This window comes from Heptranchias perlo, chromosome 2 (genome assembly GCF_035084215.1).
Source record: "Heptranchias perlo isolate sHepPer1 chromosome 2, sHepPer1.hap1, whole genome shotgun sequence".
Taxonomy (NCBI): Eukaryota; Metazoa; Chordata; class Chondrichthyes; order Hexanchiformes; family Hexanchidae; genus Heptranchias; species Heptranchias perlo.
Genome location: NC_090326.1, coordinates 20018232 through 20036096, shown reverse-complemented (window position 1 = coordinate 20036096; position 17865 = coordinate 20018232). Strand labels below are relative to the sequence as shown.

At 44.8% G+C, this 17865-nt stretch overlaps 1 protein-coding gene across 1 annotated transcript in view; it reads left to right on the top strand.

The window, feature by feature from the left end:
- Nucleotides 1-17865, top strand: part of LOC137335661 (collagen alpha-6(VI) chain-like) — a 199558-nt gene that overhangs the window by 77599 nt on the left and 104094 nt on the right. The window contains exons 14-18 of the mRNA XM_068000953.1: nt 7509-7580; nt 7677-7703; nt 7829-7873; nt 7958-8011; nt 11310-11372. Of these exons, the coding sequence (XP_067857054.1) occupies nt 7509-7580; nt 7677-7703; nt 7829-7873; nt 7958-8011; nt 11310-11372 (261 nt within the window). The remainder of the gene's footprint in view (nt 1-7508; nt 7581-7676; nt 7704-7828; nt 7874-7957; nt 8012-11309; nt 11373-17865) is intronic.

Here is a 17865-nt window from a genome sequence, read left to right as displayed (position 1 = left end):
GGTGATGAAGGAGGTTTTGAAAAGGAGGGAGCAGTACTTGAGGAGAGGAAGCCATTTACAATGTCAGCTAGCAAGGGAGCCAGGGAGGGAAGTTGGATGGTCAGCAGTTTAGTGCGAATGAGGTCAAGGGAACAGAGGATCAGCCTCACGGACAAGATGAGATCAGAAATGGCCTGAAGGGAGATAGGAGAGAATAAAGAGAACAATATGGTTATAGTGCTTGGGCAGGGTGGAGTCTTTGGGGGCTTGGTAGACAAGGGGAAGCAGAACAGATGCAGCACAGACATGAATGGATGGTCTCAATCTTAGTGACAAAAAGTCCATTTAGCTCCTTGCATTTGTTTTTGGAGGTGAGGGTAGAAGGGGCAATGGAAAGGTACTTAAGGAATTTGTTGGTAGTGGAGAAAAGAAGCTGGGGGTGGTCTTTTCTTTTCAGGATGATCCTGGGGCAGTGTGTGGTTTTGGCAGAGGATAGCGATGCCTGATTATGTGTTCCAGCCAGAATTGATGATAGATGGCTAAACCGGTTGTGTACCAGATACACTCAGGTCTGCACCCCTTGGACTTTAGGGAGCGAAGATGGGGGCCATAACCGGGGGATCAATTGGTATGGGAGAGGATAAATGTTTTGCTTGGGGCAAGAACACCAAAGGTGGACATGAGGGAGTGGTTGAACAGATTGACAGTTGCAGAAGTATTATGATGGATGGAAGATCAAAGGCTAGGCAGTTGGAATTTAAAAATGCAGTACTAAGTGACCTGGGGGAGAGTTTTTCTATGCACGCCACAGAATGAAATGGGGTGAAAGGGGGGTGGGGGGATGTGGGTGGTGAGGAATTCAAGGAAATGGTCAGAGATTGCCTTGTTTGTGATGGAGACCATGGGAGTACAGAAGCCATGGGAGATGCCAAGGTCGAAGGGGAGGCTGTGAGTATGATAAGGCGAGTTTAAATAGAGGTAGAGGTTTAGAGAGGGCAGGAGGTCAGTAAATTCAGAGGAAGGCAAGAGGAGCTAAGATGAAGATTGATATCACAGAGGATGAGGAGTTGCTCAGTGCAGAGGTTGAGGCAGGAAAGGGGGAAGGAAATGTGTGGAAAAACTCAGGGTGGCGCTTGGGGGGCGCAGTAGACAATGAGGATTCTAAAGAAGAGGTAAGAAAAGTGGAACTAGGTGAGCTCCTCGAAGGAGAAGAAAATGTGAGAGGAGTAGGGAGAGAGATCAAGGTATGATTTGGTGATAAGAACCCCACCGCCACTCTGGCAGTTTGGGCGGGGCAGATGGAGTAAGGTATAGTCAGGCAGGGATGCTTCAGTAAGGGGTAAGGTGTTGCCACCTGTTAGCCAAGTTTCAGTCAAAGTCAGGATGTCAGTGCAATCATCCATAATAAGGGCGTGGAAGGAAGACCCTTGTTTATTCATCACAATACTTCTGCAGCTGTCAATCTGCTCAACCACTCCCTCGCGTCCACTTTTGAATGGACATTCTGAAGGGAAATGCTGAGAAGGGCGGTGATTGTTGGTCCACTGGCAGAGTCCAAGGGAGCAGTGCTGGGTGAGATGAGGGGGATGGGAAGGAGGTTGGCGACATTAGTCTCCAGCGGGTGTGCTGCACGGGAAGGTTGGTAAGAGACAAGGATGAGGCAGCTCGGGTTGCTGCTCGTAAGGAGGTAGCAACGTGTGCTTCGATGGTCCCTTCGGAGAATGCCAGGTGAGGCACAGAAGCAAGGAGACGAGACAGGAGGGAAGGGCCCAAGAGGGACCAGGAGAGAACAAAAGGAGATAGAAGTAATGAGCTTGGGTCCAGAGCAGCAGCCAAAATGAACATGTGAATGGACACAGAGGGAATTTGGGTTACATAGGCATGGCACAGATTAGAAGAGACATATCTTGATCCGAAACAGAGGTCCTCCCCTTACACCAGATGCTTTGTAGTGAATGGAATAAAAAACTGTTACACTTGGTACCACTCAGTACCTTAATGTTACAATAAAATGTTAAAATATCTAATTTACCAACTGTCAGCCCACAGTTGCAAAACTACATTGGATAAACTACCTCACCAAACACAAAATCACTTCACAAAGGAAAGCAAACAAATTCAGCAGAAATTGTCTTCTTTTTAAATGAGTTTCCCTCAGCAGGTTCTGTGGATAATGTACCTCAATGGGTATTTAGCTGTCAATGTTTAGTGCTCGGTCAGTATGCAGCTCTCTCTCGGTTGGTATGCAGCTCTTTCAGTTAGTGTGTATATAGACTACATTAACGTTTGGCACTAAAACCTAAACACTGAAAGAGATGTATCACTTTCAACAGCAACTTATACACATATAGGGCTTTTAACATAAAGAAATAGCCCAAGGCGCTTCACAAATAGGCAGAAGGAAATGGACGCTAAGCCAGAAAAGGAGAGATTAGGATAGCTGACCGAAAGCTTGGTTGCAAAAATGGATTTTAGGAAAGCTTTTAAACATGGAAACTGAGTTGGAGAGGCCAAGGCATTTAGGGAGGGAGGGAGTTCCAGAGATTAGGGTTGAAGTGGCCAAAGGCTCTGCACTAGTAGTAGAGCTAAGGGGCAGGAGGATACAAAAGAGGTTGGAGTCAAGAATGGAGTGTTTGGGAGGGGGATAGGGCTGGAGGAGATTACAGAGATGGGGTGGTTTGAAATCATAGAGGAATTTATTGATGAGAATGAGGATTTTAAATTTAATGCATTGGGGGATTGGGAGCAAATGTAAATCACTGAGGACTGCGGTAATGGGCAAACGGGACTTACTGCGGGACAAGAACCAGCAGAGGAGTTTGGACAAATTGGAGTTTATGGATGGTGGAGTATGGGAGGCTAGCAAGGAGAGTGTTGGAATCACGTGGTTAGAGGAACAAATCTACTGTCTGTCTTAGATTGTGTTTTCAAAAATCCAGTTTAACTTGAATGGGCAAGTGTGTATGTGTTAGAATTTGTTCTGTCTGAATTATTTACATTCTTTTTAATGTCTCATTAACCGAATCTTGACTCAGAGGCAAACTCTCCATTTTTCCCCTCAGTATAAAAAAGAATTTACAGGCAAGCTTTGCTTGTGGCTGAATGCTTAAATACACTATCTGATGTGGTGCTGAAACCAGGGAGATCCTAAGAAAGAAAGATTTTGAATAGTGCCATGGGATCTTTTACGTCCACCTGAGAAGACAGACGGGGATTCGGTTTAATGTTTCATCCAAAAGACGGCACCTTCGACAGTGCAGCACTCCCTTGGTGCTGCACTGAAGTGTCAGCCTAGCTTATGTGCTCAAGTCTCTGGAGTGGGACTTTGAACCCACAACCTTGTGTCTCAGAAGCGAGAGTGCTACCACTGAGCCAAGGCTGACATTTGTCCTGGGTTTGGACCTCAGTCTGGGCTGAGTTACTTAATTTCAGCTGGGGTGATGGTGGAGACTATTACTGTCTTCTGTGGCCACAGTCTAGGTAGAGTAAAAATATCCTCAGGTTCCCATTCCTGTCCAGTGACTCCTTCTGAAAAGTGTGCATGTGTGGACGTCTGCCAGGAGAGGATAGGATCAGGCTTAGCTGTGATATACCGCACAGTCGAAAACGCTCACATATGAAGAATGGCCACGTGGGTAAGGGACTGGAGGGTGTCCTTAGAACGTGTGGAGCCGTATGCCAGCAAGAATCACTGATGACATTAGGAGAAAATTTTTAAAAATCTGGATAATTTTCAGTTTTTATTACATATTTAAAAGACTAAATTCAGATGAAAATTAATATTACATTTTCCAGGCAAAAACTGGGGCTGTTCATTGGCAAAGGTGAAGGATTTGCTTTGATTGAATGTTGGACGATAGGACCAACAGTTAGACCTTAGCACCCAATGTTCAAAGGTCAGGATGGAATGAAAAAGATGGTATTATCTATGAAGGCTTTTGCTATGGCTCTCCAAGAATTGCTATGCACAGACCCCAGGAGGCAATTTTTGAAACGTTTTTTACTTTTTATTGGCTGCTCTGAAGTACGAGCACTGTCATGCTATGGTCGGTCTCTGTGACCTACCGGTACTAAATTCTGTCTCAATTCTGGCAGGAGGCCAGTCCGCCTCCACATGCAATTGACTTTGGAAAGTCATACATCTCTGGCAGATTGATGTCCTGCCCCACCAGAGCTGTTTTTGCTTGGAAAATCCAGGCCCTCATCTGCAAAAGAACATTGATGCATTAGAACTTAGTTAAAAAAAAGCAGCAAGGTTTGCAGAATTTTGCTTGTTACATTAGGGGTAGGATGTGGGGAAAAAGCAGGACAAATCCAATCCGGCCAATTACCGCCCCATCAGCCTACTCTCAATCATCAGCAAGTGATGGAAGGTGTCGTCGACAGTGCTATCAAGCGGCACTTGCTCACCAATAACCTGCTCATCGATGCTCAGTTTGGGTTCTGCCAAGACCACTCAGCGCCAGACCTCATTACAGCCTTGGTCCAAACATGGACAAAAGAGCTGAATTCCAGAGGTGAGGTGAGAGTGACTGCCCTTGACATCAAGGCAGCATTTGACCGAGTGTGGCACCAAGGAGCCCTAGTAAAATTGAAGTCAATGGGAATCGGGGAAAACTCTCCAGTGGCTGGAGTCATACCAGCACAAAGGAAGATGGTCGTGGTTGTTGGAGGCCAATCATCTCAGCCCCAGGGCATTGCTGCAGGAGTTCCTCAGGACAGTGTCGTAGGCCCAACCATCTTCAGCTGCTTCATCAATGACCTTCCCTCCATCATAAGGTCAGAATGGGGATGTTCGCTGATGACTGCACAGTGTTCAGCTCCATTCGCAACCCCTCAGATAATGAGGCAGTCCGAGCCCGCATTCAGCAAGACCTGGACAACATCCAGGCTTGGGCTCATAAGTGACAAGTAACATTCGCGCCAGACAAGGACCATCTCCAACAAGAGAGGGTCTAACCACCTCCCCTTGACATTCAACAGCATTACCATCGCCGAATCCCCCACCATCAACATCCTGAGGGTCACCATTGACCAGAAACTTAATTGGACCAGCCACATAAATACTGTGGCTACAAGAGCAGGTCAGAGGCTGGGTATTCTGCAGTGAGTGACTCACCTCCTGACTCCCCAAAGCCTTTCCACCATCTATAAGGCACAAGTCAGGAGTGTGATGGAATACTCTCCACTTGCCTGGATGAGTGCAGCTCCAACAACACTCAAGAAGCTCGACACCATCCAGGACAAAGCAGCCCGCTTGATTGGCACCCCATCCACCACCCTAAACATTCACTCCCTTCACCACCGGCGCACTGTGGCTGCAGTGTGTACCATCCACAGGATGCACTGCAGCAACTCGCCAAGGCTTCTTCGACAGCACCTCCTAAACCCGCGACCTCTACCACCTAGAAGGACAAGAGCAGCAGGTACATGGGAACAACACCACCTGCACGTTCCTCTCCAAGTCACACACCATCCCGACTTGGAAATATATTGCCGTTCCTTCATTGTCGCTGGGTCAAAATCCTGGAACTCCCTTCCTAACAGCACTGTGGAAGAACCTTCACCACACGGACTGCAGCGGTTCAAGAAGGCGGCTCACCACCACCTTCTCAAGGGCAATTAGGGATGGGCAATAAATGCCGGCCTTGCCAACGACGCCCACATCCCATGAACGAATGAAAAAAAGGATGAATTAGAGAGAAACTTTGCAGAAGCTTTCGGGAGGAGACTAAATAGTTGTGTGGAATCTTTGACATGAGGGACTGGACATTGTCTGTGGGAGGATCAACCCTGAGAACTGAATGAATGGCCTTTTTCCTGCCATGTATTCTTGTTTCTTTGTATGGACTAAGGAACTACAAATTAATTTTTAAATGGGTGTACATTAGCAATGGTGTGAATATTGTCCATTCACTAATATTTCTAGTCAATCTTAGGCTGGTACCAACAAGATTAGTCAAGTACTGCACTTCATTTTGGGAACACTTCATTATGTGATATGACGACATCGGCGCTGACATTTACAGGGAGGAAGGGAGGGAGCGGGGGTGACTGTCAGCAGCCGGAAAACCCAGAAATACAAGAAAGGCAGAGGGCCTGCTGAATTTAACAGCAGGACCTCTTTTGAATTTTCGTACTCAGTTTCCTGCATGGTAGCTGGCCAGATTGAGAGGCTGGCTGGCTGCAATGCAGAAAAGCCTGCTGTACAAGGCCGCAGCTGGGGACCGGAGAGGAGGGAGGGAGGGTGGGAGACATCGGGGCGGGGAGGGTGGAAGAGATCGCACGGGGGTGGAAGAGAACAGGGGGTGGGAGGCAGTTCGTGGCAGATTAGCTTGGGGGGGCGGGGGGAAATACTCCTGCTCCTCCTGGCCCACAAGCAGTGCCGGAAAACAACTTACCTGTTGGATCCAGCCGTTTTCGCCTCCCTTTAGCTGCCGGATTTTCCTATCCCCAGGAAACCCAGCCTTCAGCTGTTAAATCCAAATGGCTGCTAAAATCTTGAGACACGCAGCATCATTAACATATTATAATTACTGACCCGCCTCTCAAGAGCAGGTTACTCGCCAGCCCCCCAACCTGCCCCAGCTAAACCGGAAGTAGGCATGTTTGCTGCGGTTTGGGGTCGGGTTTCCCATTTTTAAGAATTTAACCTCCCCGCCTGCCCCTCTCCCGCCCGTCCTGGGGGGGGGGGGGGGAGTTAAAATTCCCCCCATCATATCCAGATATCTTTGTATAATCCCTTTGTTCGCCTTCAAATTCTTATTTAACTTGTTAGGAGCATTCATTATGCAGTCAGAATATTTTTATTGGACTTTTTATTGGAAAAATATAGATGTTTTGTTTAGCAAAAATAAAAACTAGTATTAGAGTCTAATGTAGTTACAGAGACATAACAATCAAAGAATTGAATAGACCTCCTAAAACACAGAGAACACACTCAAACATTTTGGTAAAAGACTGAAATCTGAAATCTGGATTCCACTGGTAGTGGATTTGATTTACCCAGAGTAAATCAGAAAGACCAGGTCTGCCCATTAAAAGCAATACATGTGTTGTTTTCTCTAGACTTCTGGTTTGACCAGACATACCAATGACTGGTACATTACCTTTCTTCACAAATGGCAATTACCCTTCCTAATTCTTGGCTCCCTAGTCCATCAAAAACTCTATAGCTAATCGTTCAGATTTAGAGCACTCCCAACTTACATACAGAAATATTCCTTATAAGATTTAGTGAACCTGTTTATAGTGAACCAAACTGCTATGCCAATTAATCTGTTATAAATGGCTTGCAAGTATTTACAAAAGTACTGGTGAGGGTGGGATTATGATTTTTATTCCACCAGCGAAAATGACACGTTAAATTGTATCTAAATTCAATAGTAATGTTACCAGAAGTTTGAAAATGCAGCTGAGAACACTATCCATGTATTTTTTTTCTTTTTAGTCTGATTTTTTGGGTGGATAATATAGTCACTGAAATTTTAGGAAACATTGGTTTAATATGTAGTAAATTGTTTCTTTAGGGTGCGAGAGGCCCACCTGGATATAATGGAACTCAAGGAGATGATGGATGTCCAGGTACCAGAGGCTCCAAGGTAAGAACATGTTCCATGTACGCATCATTGACATTTATCAAAAATACAAAACTTCATGGTCTTACAGTTTCATAATCAACTACATATATATTTCAGGGAAGAAAAGGTTATCGAGGACAGAAGGTAAATATGGCGTAATAAAATTCTTTTATTTATAATTGCTTTGTCCTGTGAAATTTGAATATTTTCTTCAGCCTGACAGTTCTAATTTTACCAGTGTACTAAAACCCAGCATTCTATTGTAACAGGGTATTGATGGAGGCAATGGTATTGATGGAATAATTGGAGAGCAGGTAATAATTTTCTGAACTAGATTTGCACAGAAAGACTATTTACAAATACATTACAAGTATTAATTGAATATTGTGGTCTTACAGGGAGACTATGGACTTCCTGGAGCTCCTGGTGAAAAAGGCAACTCCGGAAATCTGGTAAAATCTTTCCCATTATATTTTAATAGTTATTGTGACCAAGAAATGTGTATCCACTGCCTTGTGTAGAATTGTCCTGTTTCGGTGGATAAATAAGGAAACAAAACTGCTCTGTTCCATCCCTTCACAATGTTAAACATCTCTATTAAATCATCCCTTAATTTACTCTGTTCCAACAAAAACAGCTCCAATTTTTGATGTCTTTGTTCATATTTGTATTTCCTTATACCAGGCAACATTCTATTGAATCTGTGCTGTACCATTTTTATTGCCTCAATATTCTTCCTGTAGTGTGAAGCCCAAAACTGCATACAATAGTCCTGAACACTGTGGTTCTACTACGGTTTTATATAGATTCATCATTACATCCCGACTTTTATATTTTATACCTCGTCATAAAGCCCAATATTCCATTTTTTTTAATGGATCTATCTAGATGAGGTGCTGCTTTTAAGGTCATGTAAACCTGATCCTCAAATTCGTCTGCTCTTCCACATCACCCAGACTTCCCACATTCAAAGTATAATTACATTTTTTTTAACCAAAATGTACCACCTCAAATTTACTGACATTGAATTCCAGTTGTCACTTTTTTGCCCATTCCACCATCTTATCAATATCCTCTTGCAGCTTCCTTTTGCCTTCAAAATTATTTACTATGTCTTTTATTTTAGCCTTATCTTCAAATTTGGACACTGTAGCCCTATATCCAAAACATTGTAAAAGCAGTCCCAGAACAGAACCCTGTGTAACACCACTACCCACTTCCAGCCACTCTGAGAAACTGTATTTATCTCTTAATGGCCGATTCTATGATTTTCCTCTTGCATTTGAGCATTAAATAATTGTCTGGGTGGAGCGCATAAAAGAAAATCGGACATCTGTAACGGAATTCTGATTTTCTGTCCAGTATTTTAAATGGATGAAAGATTGGGCACCTTCGTCACGGATATGATATCCTTTCTGCCCAATTTTCTCTGTGTGGTTTGCCCAGGTGATTACTTAACACCCAAGCACAAAAGAGGAAAATCTACCCACAGTCTACTGTACTGGAGATGTGCAGCTATGCATGTTCCTCTTTAGCCATGGATAATGAGCATTAGGTAACTAGATAATAAATACACTTTGAGCTAAGACATTGAGGGATTCAGATGGTATAAACTGTTAGAGTGCAACTCAAGCGCTCAACATTATCTGAACCTGCAACATAATCCCACATTTTTAAAAGTTCTTTAGAATACATAGGAATGTTTGCTAGAAGTTAACAAAGCTGGATGATAATTTGCACACTGCCCTTGACATCAAGGCAGCAATCGAACGAGTGTGGCACCAAGGAGTCTTAGTAAAACTGAAGTCAATGGGAATTGGGTAAAACTCTCCAGTGGCTGGAGTCATACCTGACACAAAGGAAGATGGTTGTGATTATTGGAGGCCAATCATCTCACCCCCAGGGACATTGCTGCACGAGTTCCTCAGGGCAGTGTCCTAGGCCCAACCATCTTCAGCTGCTTCGTCAATGACCTTCCCTCCATCATAAGGTCAGAAGTAGGTCTGTTTGCTGATGATTGCACAGTGTTCAGTTCCATTCACAATTCTTCCGATAATGAAGCAGTGCGTGCCCGCATGCAGCAAGACCTGGACAACATCCAGGCTTGGGCTGATAAGTGGCAAGTAATATTCACACCACAAAAGTGCTAGGCAATGACCATCTACAACAAGAGAGATTCTAACAACTTTTCAATGGCATTACCATTGCCAAATCCCCCACCATCAACATCCTGGGGGTCACCATTGACCAGAAGCTTACCTCGATCAGCCAAATAAATACTGTGGCTGCAAGAGCAGGCCAGAGGCTGGGTATTCTGCGCCGAGTGACTCACCTCCTGACTCTCCACCATCTACAAGTCACAAGTCAGGAGTATGATGGAATACTCTCCACTTGCCTGGATGAGTGCAGCTCCAACAATAGTGAAGAAGCTCGACACCATCCAGGACAAAGCAGTCCACTGCCTTAAACATTCACTCCCTCCACCACTGGTGAACCGTAGTGGCAGTATGTACCATCTACAGGATGCACTGCAGCAACTCACCAAGGCTTCTTCTACAGAACTTCCCAAACCCACGGCCTCTACCACCTAGGAGGACAAGGGCAGCAGGTGCATGAGAACACCATCCTCCAAGTTCCCCTCCAAGTCACACACCATCCAGACTTGGACACATATTTCTGTTCCTTCATCGTGACTGGGTCAAAATTCAATGAATTGCTTATTTTTGGACTAAACTGTTTTTATTTCCCTCCCCCCCCCGCCCCATCATCTTTCAGCCTACACAGGCAATACACTATATACCGACTGAAAGAGTTAGCAGGAAGTGCGTTTACATATCTTGTGCAGTGCAGCTCTTGAGCTAGGTGCTAGGATCAAAAGTGGTCTCCTTACCTAAGGAAGGATATACTTGTCTTAAAGGCGGTGCAATGAACGTTCACTAGATTGATTCCTAGGATGAGAGGGCTGTCCAATGAGGAGAGATTGAGTAGAAGGGACCTATACTCTCTGGAGTTTAGAATAATGAGAGGTGGTCTCATTGACACATATAAGATTATGAGGGCGTTTGACAGGGTAGATGCTGTGAGGATGTTTACCCTGGCTGGAGAGTCGAGAACTAGGGGACATAGTCTCAGAATAAGGGGTTGGCCATTTAGGACTGAGAATGAGAAGAAATTTCTTCACTCAGGGGGTTGTGAATCTTTGGAATTCTCTACTCCAGAGGGCTGTGGATGCTTAGTCATTGAGCATATTCAAGGCTGAGATCGATAGATTTTTGGACTCTATGGGGAATCGAGGGATATGGGGATTGGGCAGGCGAGTAGAGATGAGGTCGAAGATCAGCCATGATCTTACTGAATGGCGGAGCAGGCTCAAAGGGCTGTATGGCCTACTCCTGGTCCTATTTCTTATGTTCTTATGATCAGATGTTTGGGGACCAGTTAGGGTGACCTGACGTACATTTTGTCCCTTCCTCATTGTGTGGAAGTACAATACCTTTCTTCGTGCAGCGGAGATCAGAATCTCAAGATGTGAAAATTCAATGGGCCAGTATACCACTTTGCTAGACAGAGCTGTGGATTTCCTGTGTACTGTAGCTATATATTGCCTTAAGTGAATTATATTTTTCATCTGACTGGGGTGCTTCATATTTCTGGACAGTGAAATTATTCTTCCCTATGGAATAAATTGAATTCAGATGTTGTGTATTGCATTTATTTCTGAGAACTAATATGGCATGCCTTAATTTCTAGGGTAGAAAAGGCCAAAAAGGAATTCCAGGTGATCGTGGAGAGACCAGTTCACGTGGAGACCCTGTAAGTAATCTTCAGAAAAGAGGTAATATAAACATGGATGATCAGTGACTGTATGGAGCACTGTTCCTCCAGTCCTGCTTAGACCTGCTTGAGAATGTTGTCTGTGGAATGCAACAGGTTAGGACTGAATAATGTAGGATGTAATATTAGACTGATGTTCTGGAGTTTTGATTGGTTAGAATTTTATATCTATGGTTATTCGGTGAATTTAAATAAATTTAAATTACACAGGATCCATTGTAAAGTGTGGGCTTGATGGCTGAGTCGTCTTTCTCCTTCCATACTCTTAAGTGGTGCTGCACTAATCAACGGAGGTCACTGGATTAGAGTTTCACAAATGGCACAATTACACAGTTACATCAAATCTGAGTGCAAATGCTTTTGCTTTCCCTCTCCTCCCATTGTCCAGACTAGTAAGAATGTTAGGACAGTAACACTGTGATAATGTAGAAAGCAGCATATTACTAAACAACATGTTGGATTGTCACATAAGACATCAGATATATATTTACCACAATTTAGTATCTAGAAAAAGCCAACAAAAAAAAGTGTTTGTTCAAAAAGGAAATTAAGAAAACAAACTAAGTCTCACAAATTTTGCTCAAAATCTACTTTTAAATGTTTTTAGTTTTCTGGGATTTTTTTAGAAATTCATCATGAATGGGAGTGTTGGCTACTAGCCAGCATTCTTGAAAATGTGATCATGTTTCTAGCCGTACAGGATAGTAAAATAAATTAGTAGTAAGTTTTGCGCATGCAACATCTGGCAGACAAATCTTGAGGTACTGGACAGATGCTTTTATTGGCCAGTAAAAATGTCACAAAATTGGTAAATTTTAGGGGTGATTTCACGATCCAAAGCTTCCAGTGGGGAGACGCATTTGCAAGAAGCATTTGTCAGGAAACTATGGGTGCAGCCTAAGATTTCCCATCCACTAATGCAAGGAGAATCACAGGCTGCATTCCTATCATTTCCTGTGAATTCCCTCCCTGCTGGGAGCACTAGATCACAGAATCATCCCCTTTTGTCTTTTTGGAAAATCTGTTTGTTTTAATAGGACGTTATTAATGCTGTTCATGTTTATGTAAGTGACAGGTGGAGGTAATGAGTGGTACTGCTATATTACACTGCTTTTTGGTCAGCCATATGCCTGAAATACATGGAAACCCATCATATTTAGGAGTCCTCAAACCTAGTTACTGAGAAATCCACACAGGCAAAGCTCCTGTTTGTTAGAAATGGAAGTCATAAGGACACATCACAACCTAAATTCAGAGAGCTCAGGCACAAGCAAGCCACAAGTTGGCAAGAGACAAGGTTTAGAGACCTCTAAGTGTAAACAGGAGTTTAACCACCACAACTTATTGGCATAGAGCAATAGTAAGTTCCCCGCTGTTTGTCCAGGTAGGTCCTCCATGCCCCTTAGGACACAGTCTTGCAAGTGTACCTGGGGCTGAGTGAGCGCCCAGTGAAGGTCTCCCTCTCCAGGTCCCATCATTGGGCCAAGAATATGGAACTATATGGCTCAGATATCAGATTACTAACTCCGAGAGTTGATTCCGTTCCAATTTTTCATCACCAAGTGTGTCATCGTGGAGCCATCTTGAATCCAAAGAGAAACTGCCTACCACTCCAGTCTCCAAGGAGGATAGTAACTAGTTGTTCAATATTAACAAGAGAATGTGTGACTTCTATATTAACAAGAGAATGTGTAACTCACTAAATATTGCCATTGTAATGTCACTTGCTACAGCCCATATCCACTGTGTACATCTGCAACATCAACTCAAGGGTTATTGCATAAATAGTTTTAATGATTTAAAATAAAGCAGTTTGATTTGGGTGGTGTAAAACCTGAAAAATAATTACAGTACATTTGTAGGATTATTAATGGGAAGTCACAAAAATAGGAATGGTGGTTAACTGTGAAGAGGATTATACACAACTTCTGGAGGATATAGACAAGTTAGTAGATTGGGTTATTCTGGGAAGAGTGTGAAGATACGAAAACAACAACTTTTAAAACCAACTCTGGGGACGTGTGTGGGGGCTTTTCCAAACTTCACTGGGAATTCTGCCCAACTTGCCTCTGATAGTCCCAGCAAGACCTATACCTGCTAAGAGCAGATGTAGGTTCTGTTATGAACCTACTGAAGGTCCCAAGAAGCCTTGCCAACTGAACTTCCAGACTGTCAATAGGGACTGCAAAATTTCTACCCTGTTGTGTTCAGTTTTAGGCATCTTACTTTACGAAAGATGTTAAGGCAGACAGTGAGAGAGTGCAGAGAAGGTTCACTAGGATGATACCAGGATTGAAAGGCTTTAGCTATGAAGAAAGACTAGAGAAACTGGGACTTCATTAGAACAAAGAAGATTAAGAGGACAGTTAATAGACATGGTCAAGACATGGGATTGGCACCCCATCCACCACCTTAAACATTCATTCCCTCCACCACTGGCTCACTGTGGCTGCAGTGTGTACCATCTACAAGAGGCAGTGCAGCTATTTGCCAAAGCTTCATCGACAGCACCTCCTAAACCTGCGACCTCTACCACCTAGCAGGTCAAGGGCAGCAGGCGCATGGGAACACCACCACCTGCACGTTTCCCTCCAAGTCACACACCATCCTAACTTGGAAACATATCGCCATTTCTTCATCGTCGCTGGGTCAAAATCCTGGAACTCCCTACCTAACGGCACTGTGGGAGAACCTTCGCCACATGGACTGCAGCAGTTTAAGAAGGTGGCTCACCACCACCTTCTCAAGGGCAATTAGGGATGGGAAATAAATGCTGGCCTTGCCAGTGATGCCCACATCCCATGAATGAATTTAAAAAAAGATTGAGAGGTTTTAATAAAGTAAATTGGGAAAAACTGTTTCAACTGGTCAGTGAGTCAGTAACTAGAAGACATAAATTTAAGATTTTCACCAAAAGAATAAAGGGAGAGGCTAGGTCATTTTTTTTACACAGAGGGTTGTTAGGACATGGAATGGCTTGAACAGTGGTGGAAGCAGAATCCATAACAGCTTTTAAAAGGAAAGTGGCTAAGTATTTGAAAAAGAAAAAATTAAAATGGTGTGGGAAAAGGAGAGCTCTTCCAGAGAGCTGACACAGGCACAGGCGCAATACGCCAAGTGGCTGCCTGCCTTGCTGTAAAATTCTATGGGGGCAATTTTCATCTCTCTACGGCCCCATTTTTCAGCATGAATTGGGTGGTACAAGACGAAAATAGTAAAAAATAAACTTACCACTGACTTCCTGCCCGATGCGACTTTCGAGCTGGCCTTAACTCAGGCAGCCAGCACTCCTGCAGGGATAACGCGTGAGTCTCATTGGTACATGCGAATCAGGGCCCCATGACCTCTTCAGGACCCCAGTGCCATTTTCGTCATCACCAGTGAGGTGCCCACTCAGTGCTAAAACTGCCCACTATTAGATGGTACAAGGTGGAAAATGGCTGTGACCAATTTTCCCTTTTCTAGCCCAAAGCATTGTGGCCAATTGTAGTGCCCATACTGACCAAAATAACTTTCCAGAGATAGAACTTAGGTCCTTTCTGTTGTCTTTGGCTGAGATGCTCACTGAATAAACTTGTTGAGTTATCGAGGGAGCTTCATTACTGGTTATAATCTAAATTCCTTTTCACATTAAATTCAAATTACTGATTCCTAATGTAACTAGTATTGCCATAAGATGTCATTAAAACAGTGAACATAATGATGACTAGGTAATAACTCTAAATATTATTTTGGTAAAGACTGATGTTGTCTTTTATTTGTTCATGGGATGTAGGCATTGCTGGCAAGGCCAGCATTTATTGCCCATCCCTAATTGCCCTTGAGAAGGTGGTGGTGGGCCGCCTTCTTGAACCGCTGCAGTGTGGTGAAGGTTCTCCCACGGTGCTGTTAGGTAGGGAGATCCAGGATTTTGACCCAGCAATGATGAAGCAGCGGCGATATATTTCCAAGACGGGATGGTGTGTGACTTGGAGAGGCACGTGCAGGTGGTTTTGGTCCCATGTGCCTGCTGCCCTTGTCCTTCTAGGTGGTAGAGGTTGCGGGTTTGGGACATGTTGTCGAAGAAGCCTTGGCGAGTTGCTGCAGTTCCTCCTGTGGATGGTACACACTGCAGCCATGGTGCACCAGTAGTGAAGAGAGTAAACGTTTAGGGTGGTGGATGGGATGCCAATCAAGCAGGCTGCTTTGTCCTGGATGGAGCTTCTTGAGTGTTGTTGGAATTGCACTCATCCAAGCAAGTGGAGAGTATTCCATTACACTCCTGACTTGTGCCTTGTAGATGGTAGAGAGGCTTTGGGGAGTCAGGAGGTGAGTCACTCGCCGCAGAATACCCAGCCTCTGACCTGCTCTTGTAGCCACAGTATTTTTATGGTTGGTCCAGTTAAGTTTCTGGTCAGTGGTGACCCCCAGGATGTTGATGGTGGGGGATTCAGCGATGGTAATGCCACTGAATGTCAAGGGAAGGTGGTTAGACTCTTGTTGGAGATGTTCATTGCCTCCACTTCTCTGGCGTGAATGTTACTTGCCACTTATCAGCCCAAGCCTGGACATTGTCCAGGTCTTGCTGTATGTGGGCACGGACTGCTTCATTATCTGAGGAGTTGCGAATGGAATTGAACACTGTGCAATCATCAGCGAACATCCCCATTTCTGACCTTATGCTGGAGGGAAGGTCATTGATGAAGCAGCTGAAGATGGTTGGGCCTAGGACATTGCCCTGAGGAACCCCTGCAGCAATGTCCTGGGGCTGAGATGATTGGCCTCCAACAACCACGACCATCTTCCTTTGTGCTAGGTATGACTGCAGCCACTGGAGAGTTTTGCCCCTGATTCCCATTGACTTCAATTTTACTCGGGCTCCTTGGTGCCACACTCGGTTAAATGCTGCCTTAATGTCAAGGGCAGTCACTCTCACCTCACCTCTGGAATTCAGCTCTTTTGTCCATGTTTGGACCAAGGCTGTAATGAGGTCTGGAGCCGAGTGGTCCTGGTGGAACCCAAACTGAACATCGTTAGCAGGTTATTGGTGAGTCAGTGCTGCTTGATAGCACTGTCGACGACACCTTCCATCACTATGCTGATGATTGAGAGTAGACTAATGGGGCGGTAATTGGCCGGATTGGATTTGTCCTGCTTTTTGTGGACAGGACATACCCGGGCAATTTTCCACATTGTCGGGTAGATGCCAGTTTTGTAGCTGTATTGGAACAGTTTGGCTAGAGGTGCGGCTAGTTTTGGAGCACAAGTTTTCAGCACTACAGCCGGGATGTTGTTGGGGCCCATAGCCTTTGCTGTATCTAGTGCACTCAGCCGTTTCTTGATATCACGTGGCGTGAATTGAATTGGCTGAAGACTGGCTTTTGTGATGGTGGGGATATCGGGAAGAGGCCAAGATAGATCATCCACTCTGCACTTCTGGCTGAGAGTGGTTGCAAACGCCTCAGCCTTGTCTTTTGCACTCATGTGGTGGGCTCTGCCATCATTGAGGACGGGGATGTTCACAGAGCTTCTTCCTCCCGTTGGTTGTTTAATTGTCCACCACCATTCACGACTGGATGTGGCAGGACTGTAGAGCTTTGATCTGATCTGTTGTTTCTGGAATTGCTTAGCTCTGTCTATGGCATGTTGCTTCCACTGTTTAGCATGTATGTAGTCCTGTGTTGTAGCTTCACCAGGTTGGCACTTCAGTTTGAGATATGCCTGGTGCTGCTCCTGGCATGCTGTTCTACACTCCTCATTGAACCAGGGTTGATCCCCTGGCTTGTTGGTAATGGTAGAGTGAGGAAATGCCATGAGGTTACAGATTGTACTGGAATACAATTCTGCTGCTGCTGCTAGATAGCCCACACCGCCTCGTGGATGCCCAGTTTTGAGCTGCTAGATCTGTTCAGAATCTATCCCATTTAGCACGGTGGTGGTGCCACACAACACGTTGGATGATGTCCTCAGTGTGAACACGGGACTTCGTCTCCACAAGGACTGTGTGGTGGTCACTCCTACCAATACTGTCATGGATAGATGCATCTGCGACAGATAGATTGGTGAGGACGAGGTCAAGTAGGTTTTTCCCTAATGTTGGTTCGCTCACCACCTCCCGCAGGCCCGGTCTGGCAGCTGTATCCTTCGGTACTCAGCCAGCTTGGTCAGTAGTGGTGCTACCAAGCCACACTTGGTGATGGGTATTGAAATCCCCCACCCAGAGTACATTCTGTGTCCATGCTACCCTCAGTGCTTCGCAACATGGAGGAGGACTGATTCATCAGCTGAGGGAGGGCAGTAGGTTGTAATCAGCAGGCGGTTTCCTTGCCCATGTTTGACCTGATGCCTTGAGATTTCAGAGTCACTGTTGAGGACTCCCAGGACCACTCCCTCCTGACTGTATACCACTGTACTGCCACCTCTGCGGGACAGAACATGCCCAGGGATGGTGATGGAAGTGTCTGGGACTGTTGGCTGAAAGGTATGATTCTGT